This window comes from Thamnophis elegans, chromosome 3, assembly GCF_009769535.1.
Source record: "Thamnophis elegans isolate rThaEle1 chromosome 3, rThaEle1.pri, whole genome shotgun sequence".
In the NCBI taxonomy this organism is placed as follows: Eukaryota; Metazoa; Chordata; class Lepidosauria; order Squamata; family Colubridae; genus Thamnophis; species Thamnophis elegans.
In genome coordinates this window covers 107,235,190-107,262,455 of record NC_045543.1, presented here as the reverse complement: position 1 = coordinate 107,262,455, position 27,266 = coordinate 107,235,190, and the positions used below count along the sequence as shown (strand labels likewise).

At 37.1% G+C, this 27,266-nt stretch overlaps 1 protein-coding gene and 1 long non-coding RNA gene across 4 annotated transcripts; one reads left to right on the top strand and one right to left on the bottom strand.

The window, feature by feature from the left end:
• Positions 1-2,527: 2,527 nt before the first annotated feature.
• Positions 2,528-17,512, bottom strand: ARRDC3 (arrestin domain containing 3). Of its 3 annotated transcripts, XM_032212824.1 has the most exons (8): positions 16,881-17,512; positions 12,708-12,789; positions 10,549-10,696; positions 7,913-8,015; positions 7,062-7,318; positions 6,798-6,954; positions 5,913-6,067; positions 2,823-4,764 (listed from the first exon to the last, which is right to left on the bottom strand). In XM_032212824.1, the coding sequence occupies exons 1-8, from the start codon at positions 17,158-17,160 to the stop codon at positions 4,708-4,710; spliced, it is 1,239 nt and encodes a 412-aa protein (XP_032068715.1). In that variant the 5' UTR covers positions 17,161-17,512; the 3' UTR covers positions 2,823-4,707. The 3 variants fall into 3 exon arrangements, with proteins under 3 accessions (XP_032068717.1, XP_032068715.1, XP_032068716.1); XM_032212825.1 differs by lacking the exon at positions 2,823-4,764 and having other exon boundaries at positions 6,038-6,102; XM_032212826.1 differs by lacking the exons at positions 10,549-10,696; positions 16,881-17,512 and having other exon boundaries at positions 2,528-4,764; positions 12,708-12,791.
• A 67-nt stretch (positions 17,513-17,579) lies between these two features.
• LOC116505542 lies at positions 17,580-24,713 on the top strand. Its single transcript, XR_004254956.1, has 2 exons — positions 17,580-17,659; positions 22,751-24,713. It is a non-coding gene; the product is annotated as an uncharacterized LOC116505542 (long non-coding RNA).
• The last annotated feature ends 2,553 nt before the right edge of the window (positions 24,714-27,266 follow it).

Sequence of the window (27,266 nt, the reverse complement as noted above, 5' to 3'; positions counted from 1 at the left end):
AAAGATTCAGGCTTCTAAAATAAGGTTATGAATATGTGTGATTCATCCTTCTGTTATAAGGAAGTGCATATTCATTATTATCAGACACACAAGAAAACAAACAGATTTTTTATTTGTGCAAAATGGCTGTAATAATCTCCCTCATGGAAAAAATTACATTCTAGTGGCACTTGAATTAGGTCATGTCAGATTATATTGGTATAATCTGGTATAAAAATAAAATTGGTTGTTTGACTTTGGGGGATGGGGGCGTGCCCAGAGTGGGCATGGCTATCTCAACATCACTCGTCAGGGGCGCCTAGGGTGGCCTTAACGCTCTGCCAGCAAAAATGGACTCCCGAGTTCTTTTCAGCTGCGATGGCCTCCTGCAACCCTCTGCCAGCGAAAACGGAGTTCGGAAGGGCCACACAGCTCTCCTGAGCTCCGTTTTTTTTGGCAGAGGCACCGTGGGCCAGTCATTTGCTGTTTCCAGGATGGCCCCACAGGCCAGATCTAAGCACCCCATGGGCTGGATCCGGCTTTGAGTTTGACACCCCTGCAGTAGTGCTATATGAAGGATAGATACTGAGGGAATTTATGCGGGGATCTAATAGCATGCAAAACCTAGTGGGATTGATTTGCACTAATGCATGAGTTTTTTAAAAAAACTTTTAATCAATCACTTTACTGCTATATGATCTTCAATCAGCTCTGCTTGATTTCTCTCATATCAAACTCCTGTATTTATTTTAATGCACCAATACAAAATCATAACCCCTATCATTCTATTAATGTCATTGTCTGTGCTTCCAGCTCTTAATATAGTCCACTACTTTAGAATTATTTAGAATTAGGTTACACTGTACAAAAGCTGTTTTCTTAACATGTGACCTATTAGGCAGTTGATGACTTTATAATATTATCTGCCTAGTTACTTATTGGATAGAAAAGAGGAAGAAGGGAAGAAGAGGTGGTTCCTTTTTCTACTTGCTGTCAATGTTATTCTGAAACTTAATGATAAAGAACTCTAAAAAGCAATGAAATTACCCTAGAATTTGTAATCATATTCTCTATAGCATCTGGTTAATAAAGAATATACTTCCATACAATTCACTAATGCATATGCTGAAAGCTAATAGCACATTTTAGTCTAATACAAGTATATTTTATATTGCATTGAACAATGCTCATTTTAATATGAGGGTCAGTTTAACCTAGATATCATTGAAAATGAAGATGTTTTTAAAATCTTGAGAGAAAGACTCATCATTTTTGTTTGTAATAGTGCTCAGTATTTTATATAGGCTACATAGACACCCCCTATTTTAATTTAATGCTCAGTCATTTCTGAATTTTATATAAATCAAGTTTGGCAACATTAATAAAGAAATTTTGATATGACCATGCAACAGTGCTATCAATTTTTAGCTGTCAGCTTTTAGAGTTTCTAAGAATCATAAATCTGAACTACAACTGGAACTTGCAAGAAAATATTTAGGGTACGTTATGTCAGCCAGACATAGCTGCTTCCAGAATACAAGTTTCTTAGTGTCCCCTATATTTCTAGATCATATATGCAATGGTTATACAGATACTTAACTGTTCAAATAAACTATTTTGATGTGACCTTCTATACTTGCATCAGATTATTTATTTTCCATTCTCATAGCAATGCAGAATTTGGTACCTACAGAAAACCAAACATAAATAACATTACAAGGCCAGTTAGTATGTATTTATATACTTTTATACTCTCATTAAATCCAAACTGGCAACATAAAACCTTTTCAATACTCCATAGCTGATGGAAATGACACAGGTATTAAGAGGAGTATGTTAGATATTTATGAGCTAGATGAGGGGTCTCCAACTCCTGGCTGTGGACTAGTCTGTGGCCTGTTAGGAACTGGGCTACACAAGTGGCGGGTGAGCGAATGATGGGTCATCTGCGCATGCGCAGAAGCTAGGTTGCACGTAAAACCATTCTCCCTCCCTGGTCTGTGGAAAAATTGTCTTCCACGAAACTGGTGCCAGAAAGATTAAGGATCGCTGAGCTAGACCATTGCTCTTATTATGTAAACTAATATGTACTCAGAAACTTGGTTAAATAAAGGTGTGCATAAACCTAACATTCTTTAAAAGCACAGTGAGGACCTATGTATTAACCAGTCTACTACATTCAAGATGAGTAGAAGGTTCAAACTGTGATTTTTTTGCTTCAAGTGTTATAACTGCAGCATATAATTTCAAGAGGAGGTATCTTTTGTTTCTTCAGATGAAAACCGTCAAATGAACTTGCTTTATATAAAAAAAAGTTTATTATCCACAAGGAAGAGCAATAGGAAAAATTAAATTGTTTTCCACAATTCGTTTTCTTGAACAGAATCTACAGAGACATATTCAGCACCAAACTAAAAACAGAAAAAAGAAAGAAAATATAGTACAAACAGCCACTGAATATAATCTATAAAGCAAACATTAAATATTGCACTTTGTTTAACATTTTGAACTTATCCCCCCTTTTTAATTGTTATTTTGAATACTGGACTTACAGCTCAAAATCCAATATTATACAATGTCTAGACAATGACCAATATTTCTGAAGTCAGAGATAATAGTAATGCCGCAAGTGTAATATTTTGTGAAAAAAATTAGTGTTTGCAAATTTTAATCTCATCACAATATTGGTATATTGAAATGCCAATTATTACAATATTGGTCAATCCTGCTTCAATATAGAACCTTCTATTATACTGTGATAAATATAATGCTATGCATAACAATTGTTCCCTCATTGATTAAAACAAAAAACAACAAAAAGCCCACCAAATGCCCTTTTATGCCTTTATCCCGTTAAAGCACATTTTAATCTTCTATGGAAGAGGGACATTCACAAAATTGTTACTGTATTTTTTAAGTTCCATCGCTCAATTTTCTTATTATGCCATCATATGAAGTTTGCTTGCTAAAGGTCAAACTCATTTAAAAGAATCACTTAAAACGCGATTCATTTTATACTGTTCATTTTTCACCCTGTTAGTATTCAAACATGAATTGTTGTCCATGTTTTCTTAAAGGCCACTTGTGGACAAGCCTATCCTACTTGTTCTAATCCTCAAGACAGGCTTTGGGATGAGCTGCACCAGTCCAAAGCCAATCTATTGATAAAATCAACACTTGGTCAGCAATACATGAACTCAATTCTTGCCACTTGAAAATTAGAATAGTTATTTTGGTAAAAAATGAGTCGAGTTTTCCAAAAGGTGATAGTTGTGACTTTTTAAAAATTAAATATTTTAGCATTTGTGCTGAGATTCCACCCCAATCACCTACTAGTCATTTCCTTGTAATGTTACCCATCCTCAAATTAAGCAAAGCAAACCTGCTAATTATATCAACGATTTTACTACTGAGTCACTTTCATTTTTAGTAGAGAATATATTTGAAATAGCAGTCCCCAGAAAATATGTTCTAAAGTATCTTAAAAGAGATACTGCTCACTTGAGATGCCCACCCTAATCTGACTAAAATTTCACTATACATTTTTTTACACGTTTCTGGTCATGAGTTAACTACATATAAAAATAAATTTACTTTCCCTACCCATACCACCTAGCTAAGAAATCCCTACGTGAGTAATTTTATAAATCATGTATAACTTTCCTCCTCAACTCTTGCTGATATGTTCGGTGCTATTGCCTACATGGGTCTTCTAGGAATTTGGCCAAACTCTTAATTATGTTTCATGTTTTGGCTAGATAATAAGAAATGAGGATGTCTTAATATATGTATGTCCCTTTTCCAAGTCCCCCTTTTCAAAGAAAACGAAGTAACAAAAACAAAAGTAACAAAAGAGGAAAAAAGAACTCAACAGTGCAACATAAACACAAGTAGCATTTCAACATTTTGGCAAGTGATGAGTTCACCTGAGATTAAGTGATTTTAGGCAGTCTGTAACAAAATTCGTCTTTGCAGTAATAGTAGAAAGGCAACAAATGCTTAAAAAGGAATTAAGATACACACTCCTGACAAAAAATCCTATTGTTTTCTTTTGTTACTTTCGCCCCTCGAATCTGTTGCTTGTCTACTATAGTAGGCTGTGAAACATACAGCAAGGATTGGTTGAAGGCATTTGATGTTTGTAATAAATCCACAAGAGGATCCAAGCTGAAGAGGTGATGCATGGATCAGTCTTATTGGGACAATTCTGAACATGTGCATATGCAGAAAAAGTCCAACCTATATTGTTTATCTAAATAAAAAAAGTCAGTGCATTTGTATCAAAGTTTTCAAAGCTTTCTTTTGCTCCTTGTTGTGCGGACCACAAACAAGTTAGAAGAGGTTAACAGTCCAACATAAATGAGAAAAAGCTGTAGTGACACTGAACTGCACAACAAAAGCATTGAGCATGTGCAAATTTTCAAATAAAAGGAGAATGTTATCCCTCTTGCAACATGGTAAGTATTTTGACACGTGTAGGCTATTAAGGCTGCTCTTAGTATGTGCCATTATAGAACAGAAAGAGAAAGCCCAGGTCTTCAAGCATGTGGAGCAGTCCTATGATGTTTGCTGTAGACTTCAAAAGCATAATCACAGGATGTTTCATTATTTCTCCTTTTCTTTTAGGCAATAACTTCCTTTCAAAGCCTGTTTCTATAGGACGTCTTTATCCTGAATACAGTTAAAATATGATTCAGACCCATCTCAACATTTTTGGGAGACATTCTTTCAGCGAGAGGGGCAGGATGGCCTGTCATCTGAGGTCTGATCTGGATTTGGATCAATCTAAGTGAAAGAGGAACAAAAAAAAGAGACAACTTTAAAAACAAGGAAGAAACTATAATACTTACTACGGTTGGTTGCACAGATGTTGAGACTGAATGATGATGATGATTTACATTTACATGCTGCCTGATTTGTAGCAATCCTTAATTATTGCAAAATATTCAGAGTTCTTTCATTTTTTTAACTTATATGTATTTTAGAACAAGTTGGGTGAAAGAGAATAGCAAATTTTAGTGCTTTGGGTCTAATATTAAGTATCCTAATGCTGTAATTATGACTTTAGAAAAAAATAACTTCAAGTAATACTGAATTCCATGCTTTTATAGACAGTGACAATGATATATCTTGAAATGAAATAATGCATATTTTTAAAGCCAAAAGAGACAAAATCATTTTTTCAGGATGAAAAACAATATAGTAGGATCTTCTTTCAGGAAAAATAACACAATCCAAAAGGGATAGAAAATATGTTTATAGTAGGATCATTTTGAATAGTAAAATATTACCCAACTCTTTTTCTTCTGACAGTTGCAACTTTTAAAAAAGTGCAAATCATTTTTCAGTTTTTTTAAAAGTGTCTTTTTTGTAAGAAAAAAAATTAAGATTCCTAAGTTGGTCATTTCCTTCATTAAAGACAACTAGCATGGTATAATAAACATACCGTCCAACTGTCAATTTGGATTCTTCAATAAATGCTAATTCTTAACTAACCTGCACATAGTATTTAATGTTTTAAGCTCTTTTATTACAATAAAAGAGCTTAAAGCAAGCACAAACCATTTATTTGCTTTGAATTTTTTTCATTAAAAAGGCCAGAAGTTGTAGTAAAATTAAAATGTAGTAAAATGGGGGTTGGTATTTTATTAATATATAAATACTTGTATATTACACAATGATTAAATACAAAGTCCCTTGTTAAATCTAAGGTACCCTTTTTTGTAGAAATAATTTCTACTGATTTAAATTATGTTCCTCCAAGTTTAATAAAAGTTGCAATTTCAGATAGAAGATAAGCATAAATATAGCAAGGGGAAACCTTGTAATATGTAATATGCATTAGTTCATTGTAGTGGGAGAGATTTAAGAATGAGAGAAAATGTAACATACTTAAAAATAGAACCTGGAGCTTTAACTACTTGTTATCTCACCTCAGAATAAAGTGGAGGAGGCAGGAATCGAAACTCTTGGATGTAGGCGAATAATGGTCCTTGAAGTGCTCTTTCAAAGTCATCGCAAGCAGTTACGGGTGCTAGACTAGACTGTCTTTGCTCCTCAGTGACCACTTCTGCATAGCTAGGAGGTGCTGAAGGGAAAATTACACGCAGTTCGAACTATGTTCTTATGCATGTCAGAACATATAACATGACAGGATATTAAACTTTGTTTAAATGATTTGTTCAAGGCAGAGATAACAATAATTTCAACTGTTACCTGGTAGTTTTGGTAAGCAATAACTAGATTAGAATTTTAAAAAATCATGTTTTATAATGGTACAACCATTATAATTTAGAGCTCTCCAAGAAGAAAACTAGCTACAGATATTGGGGAGTTTCCACATTGCCAAAACTCTTGTTATTGTATTACCACAGCTTACTGATTAAAACATAACTGGCTGGTTTGTAAAAACCAAATAATCAAAACCAACAAACAACTTGCCACAAGTGCAGAGCCTTTGTCAAATCATCAATATTAGGTAAGAAAAAGCAATATAATCTATTTATACCAGTTTGGCCAGTTTTAGTGGTATTCGTGACAAAAATCAATACTGCAATATCATTGAAATTTTGTAAATGTTTTCTATAGTTATACCACTTAACAGATCTGGGACTTTGTTCTATTCTATCTCTCCATTCCCAGAAAAGTCTGGGTTTTCAATGATCCAGAACAATATTCTGGCATTACCTAATGAAAAAATCTTTCTATACTGTTTATGCAGCATTATTATTTAGGACAGTATTAACTACCAGTAAATACTACTAGAATAACAGACCTATAGAAAATCACAAATAATTTGGAATGTATGGTTAAATTACCTTCTGGTCTTTCATGCAGGCCAAGCCAATTCATATTCATGCTACACTGGCTGCTCACACTTGATGTTCGGCTGCCAAATGAATGTAAAGGAATAGTACCAATGACAAGTGGTAAATTAAGAAACAAGTCCATTGCACCTGGAATATCCACATATACCTTGAAAAGAAATAACAAGAAATTACTCAAAGCCCAATCAAAACCTGTCATCTACTCTATGTATATTGTATTCTGTTAAATATTAAAAGATTAAATTAAGTTCTTACCATTAGAGAATATTCTACACGGATTATGCTACAATCAAGGATGGATGGGGACACAGGTGGAATTTTTAACTGCTTGCCATTCCAGGTTTCTGTCTTCCCTGATGACAAAGATTCTCCGCGCAAGTTGGCAACCAGCTGTTTTACTTCCTTCATTTTTCCTTTAGCATAGAATGCCTGTGTTTGATAAATGGCAGCCTTTGGCACTACCATTCGAGATGAGCAGTTTTCAATCTCTGCAAAGATCTGAATTGGTTCACCTTGAATGAAATTAAGAATAAGCACATCAGATGAAAATCATGAATCTTTTAAAATGTAAGCATTGGTGATACAATTTTTAATAATTAAGAAAATACAAGAAGCCACAGCATTGGCAGCTACCAAATTAACATAGTTTGACCCAAACACTAACTAGAAACAGATCTGTAAATCATAAATCTGTACCATATGAAAATCCTAGGGATACAGTCTGGGAAATTGAAAAAAAAAAATTCTCCAGGAGATAATGGGAAAATATGTCTATCTAAGAAAAAATATGGACATTTTCATTAAGTCACCAGGAGCTCAGTTTGACAACTCAATAATTTTAACGTGAATACCAAGCCAACATTACATGCGTCCATACATATTTTGTATTTTAATTATTCAAAAGACCTTGCATGTTGCAAGGGATCTAAACTGTGGCATATGTATTTTTATAATCAAGTAGTCATAACATTTGATGTTAACATGCAAACCAACCATTAATAGGACACTGCATTTTGTTTACCCCAGAAGAAACCAAACATTGTTTTAAATCAATTAAATGAAAAAAAATCATAAACCCTACTTTCCTTAGAACTCATGTTACATACCTGGGGTATAGCCCTTCCTTTCAATTTTGGCACTTAAGGATATTGGGCCTGAGGTACAAAACCAGCAACAGAGAGTCTTTTCTTTTGTGCCTGCTTGGGGTGACTGAAAGAAAAACAAAACAGTAATTACATTTTTAGCTTAGTGAAAATGAAATAGTTTGAAGAGTGATTTGGTTCCACTGTGATCTGAGTTGCTGATTCTATTACTGGATCCAAATCAGCAGCTATTAGCACAAGATAGACAGACCTGCCATCTACCTGGCTATTATATCATTAACACTACAGCAAACAAAGAAGTCATTGTCTAGAAGTATCTTAACACTTCTATGGCCTTTTTCTTTTATGAATAAGCCAATAAGACAAAATATATAAGTAAAATGAACTTTGTCACTATTAATTCTACCATGGGACTAATTCAGTAAAGTACTACTCAATTAGTAGTTTTTCAATCCTTTAATTTTACTGAAATTCAATTATTAGAATTTAAATTCTAGTTTTCAATTATTCAGTATTTCAAGTTTCTGCAGTCAGTGTACTAGCACTGAAAAAAATTACTCTGTTCAACATTTGTCATCCTCAGATGGATCCTACAGTCAGTCTATACAGATGGAAGTAAACTTAATAAATTAGTACCGTGTTTTCCCCAAAATAAGACAGGGTCTTATTTTCTTTTGACCAAGTGTTTAGCTTTATTTTCAGGGAGGTCTTATTATTTTTATTTTTTTATTGAAAATTTTAAAAAGCTTTTACAAATATTTACCTCCCCTCCCACCCCGAGCCCATCTCCCCCCCCCCACTGACTTCCCAGAGCAAATACAGGGTATAAATCTTTAACAACATATTCTAAAATAAACTAAAAGAAACTTGGCTTCATCTTTCATTTGTGCTTTAACTCCTCTTTTGTTAAGCTAACTATAAACAAATTAAATCATTCCTTGCTTTTTCAATCATAAGCTATCTGGAATTTTTTAGTCCCATATTTATTTTGAATATAGTCAATCCATCTTCTCCACTCCAGTTTATATTTCTCATCTGAATGATCCTTAAGATATGGAGGTCTTATTATTTTTGAGGTGCAGGAGGTGGTGAGCGTGGTCACCTCATGGCTGCTGCTGCGTTGCAGTATTTTTGGGGAGGGCATAATTTAGCGCATGTGCTCAAAAGCCCAATTGGGCTTATTATCTTGGAAGGTCTTATTTTCGGGAAAACAGGGTAGTCTGATTCAGAATATGGAAGCTTCCCATATTATTGAAAGTATTTGGTCTAACAATTCAGACACAGACCAACTGCAGTATGATCCTAACTATATTTATTTGGGTGCAAATTTCACTGACTTCAATTAGGTCTGTTTCCAAGGAGATAGGTTTAGCAATAAGGTCACTGAAAATCCCAAATCATCATCAGAGCTAAAAGACTTCATTTTAAATAGTGCCAGATCCTATTCATATCTACCCAGGAGTAACTTCCACAGTGCTAAATTAGGCTGTGATGCTATGCTACCTGAGAATAAATTTCACTAAACTTAGTAAGGCTTCTTATATAGAAAGAAACACAAGGGTGGGCTGCCTGTTTGCATTACCAGTCAAATAAAAACTTAGTGAGCAAGTGGAACTTAATTTTGGACTAACAACATTTGGACCATACTGTTACATGATGGAAGTACCTCTCTTCGATTTACATTTTAAAAGTGAAGTTTAGGATCATAAATCAGTTTAAATTGTTCTTAAATTGAATTGTCAATTAAATGTTTTGTGAATCTTTAGCTCAAAATTACAAATATATTTCTTAAAGCTGAATGAGACTTACTTCTTATAATCATAGACTTGTCCTGAAATATTTATATCAGGTAATTGAAATTAGCCTCATTTAAGCATTTATTAATAAAGAGATGCCCCAAATGGTCCATATTCTTTAACACCATTGATTAACTAAATCCATCAAAACTAGTAGCATCATCTAATAGTGGTTGGGTGGTTCCAAAGTACTATTTTTGTCAAATTATGTATGAAATGGGCTTTATCTCAAACATACACAATCCACAGAAATATTCCTGCTGATTGTGTTGGGTTTTAGACAAGGCCCTATATCATCCCAAATATGATTTTTATCCAAAGCAAAAGAACCCTGTTTCAATGGACATTTTCTCCATGTGTTTCATTTTCAAATATTTTTTAAAGAACAAATAATGGTTTTTGATCAGATTGAAAGAATCTTAAATCCCTGATATATTAAAATAAGTATGTTAAGATAACATACAGAATTATGATTTCTCCCCACTCGATATGTAAATTATCAGTAATAGAATAAAGAATAATGCACCGCAGTACAATTTTTAAAAAGTACATTGTTTTGCCAAGCTGCAAATTCTAAGGTGAATTTTTTTTTTTCATAAATAAAACTGTCCCATAGTTAATCTTTACTGGAACAGTTTAATATGTTAAAAACAAGCAGCTTTAAAATTATTATTACTCAATATGCTACCATATTCTTGGTATTACATTGCATATACTTTAAGCATTCCATTGATTTGATTATTGTTACTTTTATCTATGTATATATATATATAATTCAAGGGCCATGTGTGATATTTTTTAAAATGTTACTAACAAAGAATTAGTAATTCTATCAATTCTTACCAGTAATGAAGGAGTGTTGATATCTATATGTTCAAAGACTGTAAATTCCTTCTTTAATTTTACTGGTAGAAGCCAAGGCCTGTGCAATTCTGCTTTCACCCAATAGCGCACACTGCCATGTCTGCCTTCAAATGAGGTAGCAAGTGGTCTGTTCAGGACACAAAGGTCAAAACTAAATAAATCTTTAGCTCTGTTGTTGCTTAACGTAAATATACAGTCAAAGTAATAATTAGTAAGTTGTACTGTACTGTTAATGCATCATAGTATATAATGAAATGTTTATTTTTAAGATTTCATGTTAAATGTGTTTGGGAGAAATATCTCTGTAGTTAAACTGATTGTTAAACAGACCTACAAAGTATGACCATATTTGTACTAGAATTGCACTGAAATATGCTACGAGGATACAACTTCCTAATACAATTTGGTTAAGCAGGAGGAATTACATTTTCACTCTAAGTCACATTTAGCTGACTGGGAACTGTAATTGAATTGAATGTGCTCCAGCTTGAATATATTGAAGATCAAGTTAAGAGATATGTTAAGTTTAGAACAGATCACTTTTTAAATTTAAAACCATGAAATATAAAGCAGGTCCATAAATTGCTTTTGCAGAACTGCTTTCAAAATTCTCAATTTATATATGAGAATTATTTAAACCAGGGATTAACTTTTTAAAGATGCTTTTGATTTTAAAGGCATGATGTATAAAAATGTACAAAATATATTCTTTTAAGTCATATAATGTCTGGCATTTAATATTCCAGATCTGTGCTTTCATTACAGAGAAGAGAACAGAGCTTAAATTTACAAAGTTACTTTACTTCCTTTCAGTTAGTATTCTTAAATGAGATGATGATATTATTGAGAACTACAGACTTTTCTATATTCTGGTCTTTACTGAAAATAAATGTGCTCAGTCTAAAATAATTTATTTGCATTCCCTGGTACCTTCAATTAATGCATTTATACATTTAAGTTCATAATTATATTTAAAGCATATTAATTAAAAACAAAAATAAGTTTGTTTCCAATTATTTCCATACTAATTAAGAAACATAAGAATTAAGTAAATTATGCTTTAAGTTATTTTATATGTATGTTGTATGTATGTATGTATGTATGTATGTATGTATGTATGTATCTATCTATCTATCTATCTATCTATGTATGTCTACAACTTCTAATTCATAAGTAGTCTTAGTTGAGATATTTTCACTGAATATATTTGCTAGTGATAATTATATCTTTAAATCAAACACCACAGAGTTTGTAAAATATTCTAGTCAGGGTAATTAAATTTTGTCACACTGCTTCTTTGGGAAAAAACCCAATAGGAAGCAATGCAGCCTGCAAATTCTACACAAGTTACTAGACACACTGCATAATTTTAAAATGTGTGACAATGATGTATCATATTGCTAAAAGATTTTCTATCATAACAATGTACAACTTCTTTAATAGAAGTCTCTTTTTTCTTCTCTCTACATTCTGGCTTTCATTATAAATAATTATATATAATTATCAAATAATTCCATTTTAAAAATGTGTATATTTCCACGTCATTCTCATCATATTCTTCTTTTCCAGTATATCACTAATTTAAAATATCTTTAGAATGTTTAGAATGCACCTGTGCTGAAATAATGGCTTTTTCTTGTTTTGACTTAAGTGTCTTTCTTCATCCGTTTGCCTAACTCTCATATAATCTGTAACTTTACAAGTCGAGAGCCATTGCTAACATTTAAATTTTCCATATCATTCATACAATTTTGTTCTACATCATTTTAACAGGTATGTTCAATGGAAACTATCAGCAATGTAGCAAGTTTTAATTCAACAGGAAGCAATGCAAATGTCTCTAAAAGCCTAGTGAGCTTGTTTGAAATTAAATATGTAACAACTGAATAAATGAACCATGTTTTTAAGGTCATTACTGGTAGGACAGTAGTTGTCCTGATTTTTCATGATTTTGCCACTTTGAATCAAAGCAACTTCTTGTTTATTAGGACAATGTCCCTGCAGCATATTTTAGTGCAATCTGTGTGACCATTGAAAAGGGTTTTTTTTTCTCCATCCCATTTCCCTCTATAAGCTGCTTTTTATAGATTTATTGCAGGGTGACCCAAATGTCACGGCTGAGTATTACATATACTTACGTCTGTGGAAGCTCAAAGCTGAATGCATATTCATGTCTTCCTGAATGAATGATATGGAGGCCTTCTTCAGAATTATCATCATCTAGAAAGGAAACATTCAATATTCTAATTCAAGTTTAAGTATTTTTCTCCTGTCATCCTATACACCTGTCACTAGTGACTCTGAAAATAGATATTTAACACTAGTATGGTTGATAAATTCTACATATCTATCTGAAAAATCTTTTTTTAGTTTGATTCTCACAAATCAAAGAAAGAAGATTCCAGGTGCATTTAAAAAGGAACTTCTTTCTGTCTTAGAATTCTTTAGTATTACTCTAAAGGGATGGGCAAATTTCTCTACACTTACGAACCAATTTGTACACTGCAAATCCAGACCCTATCATGTCCTCAGTTATAGTTTTTCTCAGGCCAGGGCCCAAATCCTATATAATGTAGTCCTAAAAGATGAGAAAATGTCCTAGCAGGAAATAATAGCATTGGCAAGACCAATAAATAACTTCTCCCTGTTAACATAAAAAAAGGAGAGCACTCCCAGTTAACAAGCTAGAGAGCACTGTTACTAATGTCTTAGAATTGAATTATTCAGGCAAGGAGTGAATAAAATCTAGAGCTTTAGGAAGAGCTGCTTCTTTCCCATTCTCAAAAATTATATATCTAGGATTTGGCACTAATTGAAGTTTGCAGATCTGGGCTGCAAAAATCTGGACCACCACTAAGCTTCATGACTTCATTCCCACTGGTATAGCTGAAGGCATCTTCAAAACCACCGTTCATTATACATGTGTATACAATACAGATGTCGAAAATCATGTTTTTTGACGTTTGGTTCACGCTGACCCCGTTCCCATTTATTATACTGAAAATCCCCCTCCTCCCTTCCGCTTTCCTCCCTCTCATTCTGCCAGCTCAGCAGTTTCCCTCCAGCTTTCGGAGTAGCAGCCGCCGCCGCCGCCTGGCTGAGGTAAACAACTGCTGGGCTGTCAATCACAGACTAGTCTAGAGCAGGAGAGGACCGGCCTAAACCGGCGCGAACAGAACCTCAGCCAGCCGCTCATATGCATACAGTATACATTGCTCGCCCGCCCAGCCTCCTTGCTCAGCAGCTCCGCCCCGCTTGCTAACTGGAGGCGAAGGACCGAGAGAAAGGAGCAAAGGGAACTGCTCTGGCGTCCTCGCCTTCTGATTGCCAGTCCTTGGGCAAGGATTGACAAGACCGGTTTGGCCGTTCCGTGAAAAAGCGACCAAATTTGGGCAGTTTATTCGCCCCCATAGTAAATTACGTAAAAATGTACAAGGAGTGCAAATACCCGGGAGAAAAAGAAAGGAGCCGAGGTTCCTCTTTGGAAGCCTTACTGTATTTCACGGTTTACTTTGGGAGTCCGAGCAGTTGATCCGGATCCCAGAGGGGCTATTAAATAGGGTGTAGGAATCCAACCCCCCATTCCCTTTATTTGGTTCCAAAGTCACGATCCTGCGGAATGAGACTCAATTCTGCAATTAGGATCGACCTAATGATCCTGTCTCCCATTTTAGGCAACAGGGAAGGAAAGCTGGTAAACTAAAGCTATCTTTCGGAAGCGAGAGGCTTCAATGCCCAGTGAGGACTCGCCGTTCACGACACCAGATTGTGGGCTCAGGATTGCGGAATCGATGCCCAAGCAAAAATAGGGCATTTTTTCATGATTGTTGCTGCGGTAAGCGTATTAATAAACTCAAATCTTGTTCCTTGGTGGAATAAGATGAGCTTTGCTATAAAGGATTTTGGACCTCCCCCCCCCCAAAAAAAACAAAAACCCTCAGTCTGGCTTCGGTTATGCACATCCTTTCCTACAGGCTCCAACGCGTGGGATCCCCATTTAAAGTCCCATCCAATTTTCAACCAAACTGAAACGACGTGGCGGTCACCAAGCGCTTGCTGCACATCTATGCACGCACGCTTCCTCCAAAATAAACCTCATCGAGCCGGCGTAAGTAGGGAGGCGAGAGAGAATGAAATCTAGGCAGCCCCTCCACTCAGTATTACCCAGAAACTGAAGACTTATGGCTAACTCCCAAGCATAGGTCAGGCTTTTACTGCGATGGGCCAAGAGTTTCTTATATTGCTGCACGGATTGCACGCACACAGCAACGCGAACCTCGCGTGGCCGAGGACAAAGGACCGCCCTCCACCGAAGCCATCCAGGAATACACATTCCGACAGCACGCGCAACTCCACTTGAGGAGCAGCACAAGCCTCCGCGAGCTAACGAACCTCGGCTCTTAGTCCCGCCCCTCTTTCTCGGCTTCCCCACTCCCAATCAAGAAGTGGCATTGCCTTAGCAACAGCCTAACAAACCTCTCCGAGCCAATGACTGGCTGAGCGCTAGGCGTGGCTTCAGCGAGCACGCTAGGCTGCCGGGTTCTTTCCTGTCTTGCTTTCTCAGCTAAGCCACTGAAACTCCCCCGCTCTAGGCTTGGGGGGTCAAGCCTTGGAAGCCGCTCGCCATCAGGAAAGCGATCCGGTGAAGAATGAAGAGATAGAGCCGCTCCGTAGAAGGACAATTCAGCCGAGTCTACTGCTCGGTTATCCGTATGGGCTTGGGTCAAGAGTCCCGACCCTACCGAGCGTAGATCACTATCAGTCTTTGTTTCTTACAAATAAATACTGATTTGAAAACCCACCCTTATTTAATTGCCACAGAAACAGGTGCAATCACAAGGACATCTGAAAAGCAACTGATAATTGTTTTCCCTGGGTTCGAACCTTACTTTCCCCAGGAACACTGCAAACGTATTTTGTGCAGTTCAGTGACTGGGAGTATGTGGGGAAGGGGGGGGAGTATTTTCAAGCCTGCCATTATTAACGGAAGAGCTTGAGTTTTACACAGCCGCTGGAGGAAAGCTGTATTTTATTCTCAAAACGACCCGCAATGCAAGTTTTACCTTCTGTACCTTTCGACTAAGTGCCCTCCTCACGTCACTTACATTTGAGAAGCGATTTCATAGAACTACTTTCAGATTTTTCAAAAAAAACCCACAAATCCCTAACATGCTACCGAATTAAGGCGAATCGTCTATAACCTCTCTCTCTCTCCCTCCTATCTGCAGCAATTTTTCTGTATCTATATCTATATCTATATAAAAAGAACAAGCCAAAATTACATAACCTGCTTTAACATTTTCTTGTGCTAGGAATTAAGTCATCGCCACCACCTGACGCGCCTAACCAATCTGCTGTGAGGAGCGCCACCCCTCCCTTCTCTCCAGTACCGGTCCCAAACAGGATTGAACCGCTTTTAACAAAGGGTGGAAACTTCAGAAAAACAACCTTAGACTCTGCTATACTTCCACTGACACCATTTGAAACAATAGATTAACAATCTGGAGGCAAATTTACCCTCCGATAAAGTATTTTTTTCCTTTGCTGATCTCGCTCCCTTTGCAGATTTCTTTGCATTGGCACCGTCAGGTTCATACATCATAGAACTCCTCAACTTAGAAAGGATGCCCTACTAATTCAATATGAGGGTCATTTAAGAGTGGGGTTCCCCTCCCCAAAATAGCTTTCCCTACGTCTCGAGGGCTGAAGCATTACAGAAGAATACGGCGAAATTTAACCAACTTTTCCAGCCTCGGTAAAAGGGAACACGGATCTACACGTGGGGTGCTGAAAGCAAGTGTCAAAATAAGCCGCAGGGAGCCCTTTCTCTATCAACAATTCTCTTATCCTAAAGACATCACTGATCGGCTCGCCTGCTCTCAAAAGTGGATTAATAAATCAGTCGCCACATTTTTTGGGGTCATCAGATACTTAAGAATAAATTTCAACATATCTCCTTCCCAAATCAATTCATTTTAAAAAAACCCTACCAGCCCTCTTGATCTAACAGTGAAAGGATCTCTATAAAAAGAAAATGGGGGGTGGAAAAAGTCTTTATGGAAGCACTTTGCAAGCTGCACCAACGATCTCGGGGTTCCTTCCTTAATATAACCTTGATGTTTTTCACAGCTCTATACGAAGCTTAATTCAGAACTTCGATGCAGGAGAATAAATTCCCTTGCATTAGGGAGGTTCTTTTGAATAACTACGCTCAGGATTAAACAGTGGGTCTCGTAAGGTTGTCACTTCACATTTAAAAATAATAATAATAATAATAATAATAATAATAATAATAATAATAAAAGACTTACCTCTTTCGTGCCCAATTAAGATATCCTTGTGATTGAAGTATTCTACTTCTTCAGTGTAATTCTGTGTGTAGGCAGTGTTGGAGCCAGCATTTCTAGATTCAGTCCAGCGTACTTTCGCATGTCCCCTTGCATGGATTTTAAGTGATCTGACTCTAATTTCTCCAGTCACTTCTAAATTCACCCTTCCTGAGACTGTATCCCCGCTAGAATAGACGGGGACATTGCTGTCATTAAGACAGTCAAAGCTTATTGTCAAACTCTTCACCTTCCCCAGCACCATGTTACTAGTTTTTTTTTTAATAATAAAAGTCTATAAAAATACACTATAAGAAAAAAAGGGGAAGGAAGTCAAGATCTCATATAAAAATGCGATCTTCACTTGACACTGATCAGTTTCTCTGCTCTGCGAAAAAGGCTGCAGGCAGGATCAGTGTGATCTCTACGAGCACTTCATCGGGGATTTCTTCAAAAGTACCAGCATAAGATGCTGCTCGCAGCTCCTGCCCGCCAGCTCTGTGGTCTCTCTACAAAGACAAGTAGTCTGCCGCTGCCAGCTCATTTTAAGCTTTGTGGAAAACAACCACAGTGCGCATGCGCGGCGCTTTGCTCCTTTAGCGTAACAGGGCTGCTGTTCTCCTAGTTCCTTGGTGGAAGGAAGATGATTCACAGCGTAGGTGCTTTGCCTTTTATAATGCTTAGCAAAGAATCGCTGTTTGCTCTAGAATGTGAAAGTAATCATTGATCAAAGCACGGCTGCAAGTCTGAACTCCAAACAGGTGGTACGTGTTAAAAACCTCAGCGTTGCCAAACTGGGTGAGGGGTGGGGAAGGAAGAACGTAAAAGGGACGAATCTCTTCGAAACGATCTTCTGAAATAGTTGGGGGGACATTGTGTCATGGTGCAGTGAGTACAACATTTGCAGTCTCCCCCTGCTCCCCGCAACGATTTAACTAAAATTAACTGGAAAGTGAGGAAAGAATTGAATATAGTAGAATGCATCAGTTTAAGCAGATGGAGGCATAAACCAGCCGTAGCTGGATCTTCACTTAGTTCAAATTTTGGTTGGAATTTCAAAGGGGGGGGGAGAGACAGATTAAAAACTAAGAACTGTTCTCTGTAATTCTACTGGTGCTATTGATTTTCAAACCTGTATTTAGTGTATGGCTGCAGACTTGCAAATGTTAAAACACCCCACTGTTGGAAGGAGTCTTTTTAAACAATCCCAGAAACGCTAATCATTGGAAATTTGTACTAATTTGAAAATTTAATTCTCTTATGATTTCAGCTCTCCTATCATTTTTTTTTAGTTGTGCCTGTTTCCAACAGAGCAATGAGCAAAGCCCATTTGTAATAACTGGAAATAAGAGAAGAGAGAGAGAACCATTACTAAGAAGATAAAGATTCATCCATCAAAACCTTTGAGTTTTATCTATGACTTAAGATACAGCGATAGTTGGAGGATTTTCTATCTAAAGAAGAGAGAGGCACAATTATCTTTATTCCCAAAATGCAAATCAAATCAATTTGATCTATAAACTCTTCCCCCTTCTCCCAGCAGAAAGATGTCCAACTTAAACTTTTTTCTAGAATATGAATGCACAACATTGTCCAGCCAGTCTTCTTCCCCCTTTTTGTCCAAGCTGGACAGTCATTGATAGCAGGAGATTTGGGGTGAAATAAACTGGAGAAAACAGCTGCTCTGCAACCAGTTCTTTGATTCCTAGAAGAATTCCCCAGGTTTGAAGGCCTGATGACAGATCTGCTGCCACTAAGTGGCAACAAAGAAGATATTCCCCTGCCCCTGCTTTTTTCCTTCCCCAATTTCTAGTGCAGATACACCTTTAAAAGTCTATAGAGATTCTCAGTCATCCAGGTCATGGTTGTCTCAAAGGTGTGTTTTTTTAAGAGGCAACTGGACTTCCTTGTTTTTTTCTTTTGAAGACATTTCACTTCTCATCCAAGAAGCTTCTTCAGCTCTGACATGATAGTGGGGAATGGAAGGATTTATACCTTGCAGCTGTCTGCAAGGAATAAAAATCCTTCCATTCCCCAGTAGAGCTGAAGAAGCTTCTTGGATGAGAAGTGAAATGTCTTCAAAAAAAAAAAAAGGAAATTGCAGTTGCCTTCCTGGGGAAAAAAAACCCCATCTTTCCTACAGATACACATCTAGTTTGCTTTGTTGCTGAATTAGAGTAGGGGTTGAACATGGTGCCAACACTTCCTTAAGGCAGCATAGTTTTTTCCTGGCTTTGGAACTGGATGATAGCATCTAGTGCTGCCATGTATCATATGCAGGCCAAGGACAGCTGCACCCATGGTCATTGGGTTCATAATAATGAAAACCATTGGGAGATTGAAGCCCCACTCCTTTTCATGTGTAAGTATCTATTAGAAAAGGGTACAGTTTCATGCATCTGGTGACACCATTATGAAGCCACTGCCCACAATTGTAGACACACTTGCTTCAGGCTAATATTGAACTGCTTCCTCTCTCCCATCCAGTGGTTGGTTCCTATTGGTACGGCTAAACCGGTAGTGGTATGGTGGCCTGAGTTGCTGGAATTGGCAGGCCTGCCACGGTCTGCCACACCCCCGAACCGGTTCTCTGGTCTTTTCTGCCATCATCAGCATGTTTCTGCCTATGCGCAGTACAGTTTTCAATCAACACCCTCTCAGCAAACCGGTAGTAAACCGGTTAGGAACCCACCACTGCCCCCATCCCCAACTTTTTTGCTTTCTCACCATTTTCTGTGGGCGAGATTGAGATGATGGGCAGATATTTTACCAGATCTGTGTAATGGTCCCAAAGAGTTTCAACTAACATTTTATGACTTCACTAATAACTCATTAAATAGCATGGCAGCACGTAGCTAGGTCAAAATAGTAAATAGATTATTAAATTAAAAATTCGCCTTAGTTTTTTGTGGGGACGTTTGACACTCTGACAATAGGCTCACTTGTTCTTAGTGAGTTGCAGAACAAAAATCTTTTTGGAAGTGAGAGACAGGCCATTTCCCATCCCACAGTGTTTGCTGCTGTCTCCTGTACTCTGTAATGCTTCAAGGACTGAATGAATGATTCAGGAAATAGCAAGAAGATTAAAGGATTGACAGACAGGGGACTGAGGAACCTGACAATCCAGGTGGTGGTGTGTTTCTCTTTTTGGTAGCCCCAACTAGAATGGCCAGTGATGAATAATGTTTTCAGTATCCAATAAGACATAGCTGTCTCCCTCCCTCTCTGAGTTAGAGTGCTGGTTTTGAAATAGTCTGCAATCAGCCCATCTAATCTAGTGGGTTATGATTCATGGTAGATGCCTCCTGCTCTTTCCAAACCCTTCACTCAAATTGTTAGGAGAGCTACAAATAAAGTTTCATAGCGTGATTAGAGGAAAGTATGGAATTTGTTTCAAAGAAAAGCAAATAAAAGTATAAGTAAAAAATAGAAGCAGAAGTAGGCAGAAACCAAACCAGCTAATTTCTCCATTGAGACTGGGGATCCTACCACTCCAAATGCAATTGATATGCAACTTCTGATAGCCTTAACCAACATTAAGAAGGCTACAGATTCTTTTACTATTATCTTGAATTGTTGTATGTATGTATCTATCATCTCTCTCTCTCTCTCTCTCTCTCTCTCTCTCTCTCTCTCTCTCTCATCTATCTATCTATCTATCTATCTATCTATCTATCTATCTGCAGTGATTAATAGAGGGAAATATAGAGAAAGCTTTCTGACTGGGGGATTTGGTAGCAGGATTCATTCTGCCTACACTTAGTAATCATCCAGCGTGGCCACTGCCATCTTAAAAACATGAATACATTAGATGCAGCTGATACAGTTTTTTCCTTGCTGAAAAGAAGCGTCAAATTCAGTTGGGTTTGCTTTATTACAATGAAAACTCAAGCAGGTCTACTTGAAGTAAATCCTCACTGAAATAAAATCGGAGGTGGGAGGCTAATCTAGTAGCCTAATCTAATAAAGTAGAAAACAATCTTACCAGATATAAACTGCCAGATAGAGAGTGCAAAAATGCAGAAGTCTATGGGAGGGTACTAAATATATAATTTTCTGTATCTCTTTGCTGCCATCTAGTGACTGCTTGATGTTTGTAGCCCAGTTCTCACGGCCCTGTTTAAAATGGTTAAATGCACTAAGGCAGTGTTTTTCAACATTTTTTGTGCAAAGGCACACTTTTTTCCATGAAAAAAATCACGAGGCACACCACCATTAGAAAATGTTAAAAAAAAATTAACTCTGTGCCTATATTGACTATATATAAAGTGTTTTTCCCACGGCACACCTAGTGTGCCGCGGCACAGTGGTTGAAAAACACTGCACTAAGGAACATTGTTTCAGGTATAGTTGTACACAATTTCTCATTGTCACTGTCAAAAGAAACTGCTGTTCATTGTCAGGATTTTCAGCTTCATGACTGAACATTAACAATTTTATCATTTTATCACTGTTTGTTTTCCATTGTCCAGTTAAGACATGTATCTACTATTTACAAATAGTTTTGCAGGTTGAAACTTAAACATGCTTGTTGAAATTTATTGCAGTATTGTTTTACTGGGTTTAAGGTTATGTACTGTTGGAATGGGGAGAGGCGTTTGCAGTTTACTGGAACCAGACTGTAATCCTATTAGGATAAGTAGAAAAAAATGAGACCAAACTATAGCGCATGCTTGAAAATATTTAGGAAATGTATTTCGCTGCTATGCTGTACTGCGAGATTTACTGGAGTCAAATAGAAGTAGTGTTAAGGCAGTATAAATTCTCTGACATAGGGAGTTATGTGTGGATTCATAATTCAGAGAAAACTAATTCGCAACTATAGATAATTGGCATAGGGTTAGTTCCAGGAATACAAATTTCTGTCAGCACTACAAGACTTATATTTAATATGGACTTATATTTATTTATCTGTCCGTTTACCTATCTCACTATTCTTGAGTTGTTTTGAATGTGTAGGGAGCTGGTATCTAAATAGAAATTCAGCTTTAAGTGCCAAGAGGAGAAATCAACATTATTTTTCACAGGGACAATATAGATAAACTAAGATGGTTTTCTCCATTGTTGTATGGAATATCCATTTACCCCTGTTATGTAATGATGATGATGATGATAATAATAATAATAATAATAATAATAATAATAATAATAATAATATTCTCCTTCTCCTTTTTCTTCATCATCATCTAAAAAAGGCTGTATGTATATATGATTATCTGGACAGCCTTGAGAAATTTCAACCAAACTTGGTACACAGATGACTTACTCACTGGAAACAAATACTTGGACGGGGGAGTCACCCCTGGTATATGTGTGTGTGTGTGTGTGTGTGTGTGTGTGTTCTAGAATAATTCTGGAATGCTTGGCCCATTAAGGAAAGCAAGTGCGGCATCCTAAAGTGACAATTGTTTGTGATGTCATGGGAGGTAGAAGGGAGAGCCTGGGCTGTTAAGGAGAGCAAGTGAGTCATCAAGTGGACCAATGGAGAAGCACCTGATGGATTTGGGACAAAGTTCCAAAATCGTAGACAGGGCGAGAAAGAGGAGCGCATGGGAGGGAGGAGAGGGCAGGGATGATAGGCATGGAGTAGGGGGAAGAAAGGTCCCTCTCAATGACTCCCTGTTAGACAAATACTTCAGGGAAAAGTGCCTGGATCATAGACAGGGTGAGAAAGAGGACGCATGGGGGGGGGGGGCAGGGATGATGGGCATGGGAGTAGGAGGAAAAAAGGCCTCTCAATTGCTCCCTGCTTCAACGTCTATAAATACCCGGGCAATGCCAGGTTATCAGCTAGTGTTTCTATAAAGAACTTTGCCTTCTAGTATGATGTTGATTCTCTTTCAATTACTTTGCAGCACCTGAATTTCTACTGAAGGATCCAATCTGGGTCAGTCACCAGGACCCAAGCAGGCCTATTGGCTATCTATGGACCTAGTAAAAGAACATTATATTTGTGGTTTTGAATGTGCTTTAAAAAAAATCTTTACACAGAGTTCAGATGGGATGAAACTGTCTTAATAGTGATTATCTCAAAAGGGACGTCATTTCCTTAACAATGGCCCATTAGCTACAAGCTTTATTGAAAGGGGTATATGTTGAATTATTGGTTCATTAATTATAAAATTAAGATTTTTGGTTTACTGAAGGTATTTGCTGTCATATGTCATTTCTTGCAAGAATTATGAATTCCAAGAATTACTGATGGTACTAAAACTTACAAGGCCCTATGTAAGTAAATGTCTAGTGCAGGTTTTGTAAGATCATACGTTGTAATTTGTAAGTTTATAAAGTGGGGGTGGTGATGCAAATTGATATTGGTCAAGAAACTGACAATTCTGGTTCCAGTGAAGAATTATTTTAGTGTTTACTCTGATCAAGTGTCACTGAATTCATTGAGCTTATTCAAAAATAAATATGAATAAATGTGCCTATGAATGCCTATGAATATACATGCAGAAATCATCCTGCAAATCTGATACAAATCTGATACAAACGAGGAAGCAAATTTCATAGAATTCAGTACGAAAGGTGTAAAAAAAAGTTTAAGGGTGAAGTATAATATGTGCATATAATTAGTCAAAAATGTCATTCTTGTTTTAGTTGACTGTAAATTCTGGTACATATGCTAATATTTTGTCCTTTTGTGCCATCTTGTGGCTAATATAAACAATGCACATTTCAATTTAGAATGCACAAAATTCTATCAGAGGAATGGATGGAATTTATAATTTTTAAAACACAAATATTTTAAATTAGACTGCAAAGCAAGGAAGTATGAACATGACTTTTGAACCTTAAAGCTGAATCAGATTGAAAGCTCACCCAATTCACAGTCTGTTTTGTGGTGATCGCTAGGTGCCTCTTAACACTTAAGAGAATCTTACATACAGAAATAGAACAACAATGTATTTCCTTGATTGTTTTACTAACTGGAATTCAAAAAGGACCCTCCAGTTGTTCTGGAGATAATTTATACTAGCTAGTGGAACTGGTATATTACAAGAATTTGGCTAAACGTCTTTGCAAGCAGCAGGTCATCTGGTAGTTGGAGGAGTCCTTGGGGCAGGTAGGTCTGGTCCTGCACTAGGCCTCCCAGGATCTACCCAACCCTGCTTAAAGACCTGCATGGTCATTTAACAAGCACATAAGTGAGAACAGAGGTGGGATTAAGTGAGATGAACATGTCGCTTCACTTAATGACCTTCATGAAGGGGAGCCTCCATTATGGTCATGAGCCAAGGTCTACCTGTACTGAATTGTTCATTCTTTTTATCCAAAATATTCTTAAAATGTTCACCCTTCATAATTCAAATGCATCATTTTGAGACATCGTTGCCATTGTTATTGCTTTTTAAATAATATTTTATTGAAATTTTAAATACAATAATACAAGATGATACAAATTAAAACTAAAGCTAGATTAAATAAAAGGTGAAAAAAAGATTAAATAGAAAATACAAAAGAAAAAATTCTAAGAAGCCAACTTCCCATCCTCCTCATAACAAATAAAAACAATTTCACTATCTTTTCAACTTCCTCTTAGTTAACAAATATGTAGAGCTCTTCACCCTATAACACAAGTCTTAGCTATAGGCAATTCCAGTAAATGACTTCTTTTCCAATCCAGACGTAAGCAAAAGAGGTCCAGAGCTCTAAAATAAACACATACATTTAGCAAATACAAACTTCACCATTCTTTGTGTTGCTTCCTGTTCATCATACAATTTCTTTTGTAGTCAAATGTTTTTAAAAGCTGTTTATCATTTAATGTGGTTTGGGGTCAAATTTATTTATTATTAATAAAGCAAAATAAATATCTTTCTAGAATTCTTGGGTGTTTTCTGTTATCTAGCAAATATTAGCAATATGATTTGTTTCTGCCTCTTTTGAATCCAACTTTCAGTTCTTCTGGCAGTTCTTAATTCTTCCGCATAGATGAAGCCAAGATTGCAAAATCTTAATAGCTGTATCACATTAATATGTTGGTGTTGTTAAATAATCCAAACATTATTTAACACTGCCCCAAACCATGGTGCTCACTTCGAAGAAAACATTTAAACTTTTAGTTTCATGGATACATCTGGCTAACCTGGCTAATCAAACTTGTTCCTGCTTGATATTTTGATGGGAGGCAATTTAAGAATATCAGAAATATAGGCTAATGAAAAATCCCCAAAACATCCTAAAAGAAGGCAATGGCAAAACGCTTTTGTACTATACTGTTGTCATGAATACGGCATGATTATTTCCATGTAGTTAGCAAGAGTTGAATTTGCCTCCATGGGACATTTATCTCTTATAGTAAATATATGCTAAACAATAAAAGAATCATATGCAGCATAATTGTTCTGAATAAGTATTTTCAAGATTTTTTAAATTGACATATATAGTACTACTTCTCTTGGTGACGCAGTAAGATACATTCTGACAGTTTGGTTGGTTTTATTCTCTCACTTAACAATTGTAGTATTGCAATGCCACCTTGTGGTAAATTGCTGGCATTAGGTTTTTTTCCCCCCCAGACACCCAAATTATTTATACATTGCCGGAATAATCATTTCAGTAGAATAACATTTATATATGATACAATAGTCATACTACAAATAAAATAGAAGAGATAATAGGACTTTGCCTGGGAGGTTTGGTAGAGAATTCTATAAATAAAAAATGTAGACTTTGTTAACCTGAGTGTTGGAGAAAGGAACAACAACAACAAAAGAAATAAACCTTGCTGGTGGTGCTCTAATAAAAATGAAGATGAATGGCAAGGAATCAGCAGTTGTGATCTGCAGCAATCAGCAGTTGTGATCTACAGCAATAGTACTTAAGACTTATATACCGTTTCACACTGGTGAGTTCTGGATCACATTGCAACTGGTACAGTGCAACGGAGCCAGGCATCCACCACATGAAAGTGTGCAGCATTCACACACATGTGCAGCATGCGCATGCGTACTTACCACCTGCGATGCTCCGCTGTGCCTCTGCAACGCTCCAGCTGCTCGGCGGACTGTCACGCAGGCGCCATACGCTCTGTGTGCAGAAGCCCCAAACAGCTCAAATACAGGTAAGGAGTGCAGGCAGGCGGGTGGGCCCTCTGGAGCACTGTGCTGGAACGGTACCTGGTGCTCCCAGCAGGCACCAGTATGCCCATACCGGGGCATACCGCCTGCACCCCCCACTGGTTTCACAGTGCTTTACAATCCTCTTAAGTGGTTTACAGAGTCAGCATATTGCCCCCAACAATCTGACTCCTCGTTTTATCGACCTCGGAAGGATGGAAGGCTGAGTCAACCTTGAGCCTGGTGAGACTTAAACTGCTGGCAGTTTCACTGGCTCAAGGTTGACAGATTGACTGCTGGCAGTCAGCAGAATTAGCTTGTAATACAGCATTATAACCACTGTGCCACCATGGCTTATTCTATCTTGCTTTATTGGCGTGTTTGTTTTCTACTAGAAAACATGGGTTATGTTTGTAGCAAATTCGAGGTCGTAGCAGTACTTAAAGAAAAAGTCAAGGAACTGAATCAGAAAACAATCTGTTAGTTAATAAGGCAGGATAAAGTAAGATTGATTTTTTTTTTAAAAAGGAAATTTTTCAAGAGAAACATAATGTGAAAACCAAAGGGGAATGTAGCACATATTTTGCAGCACTGGAACTCATATGGTTTTGAGATTCTGAAACAGATTCTGAGCATTTAGGAGAAGAAAAGAGATACTGCAGAATAGAAGACCAGTTGATGAATCCTGAAAAAGAAAAGGGACATAATCTTCCAATTTTTTAAAATGATTCTCTGCTGGGGGGCATGTGACTGAGTGAGCATGGCCAACCTTACATCACTTGTGTGGGTGGTACCTCTGGGACAGGCATGTTTGGGGAGGAAATCCAGGGGTCTCGGGGAGGGGCAGGCGAAGGAAAGAAAGATCCAATCTCTCCCTCCCTCCCTCCCTCTCTCTCTGTGTGTGTATGTGTGTGTGTGTGAGAGGGAGGGAGGGAGGGAGGGAGGAAGCATCAAGCTAGACTGGAAAAGCTGGATGCAAGAGGAAAAGAAGCTGGGTAATCTGTTTTGGCACCATTTTCAGGCATTTTTTTCAGGCTCTTTTCCAGGCCAATTTTGGCCAGAAAAACCACCAGTTTTGTAGGCATTTTTGGGCTGTTTTTAGGCTTGGGGAGGGAGGGAATTTTCAGGTCATTTTTTGGGCTGGTTTTGGGGCCGATTTTGGCTAGACAACAGCCCCCAAAACAGCCTGTTTTGTGGGCATTTTGGGGGCCATTTTCAGACCATTTTGGGGTGAATTATTATTATAATGTTCAAATTGTATAAAGTCATAATTACATTTTATTCTGCTTTGGTTGAACTTCATCTTGAG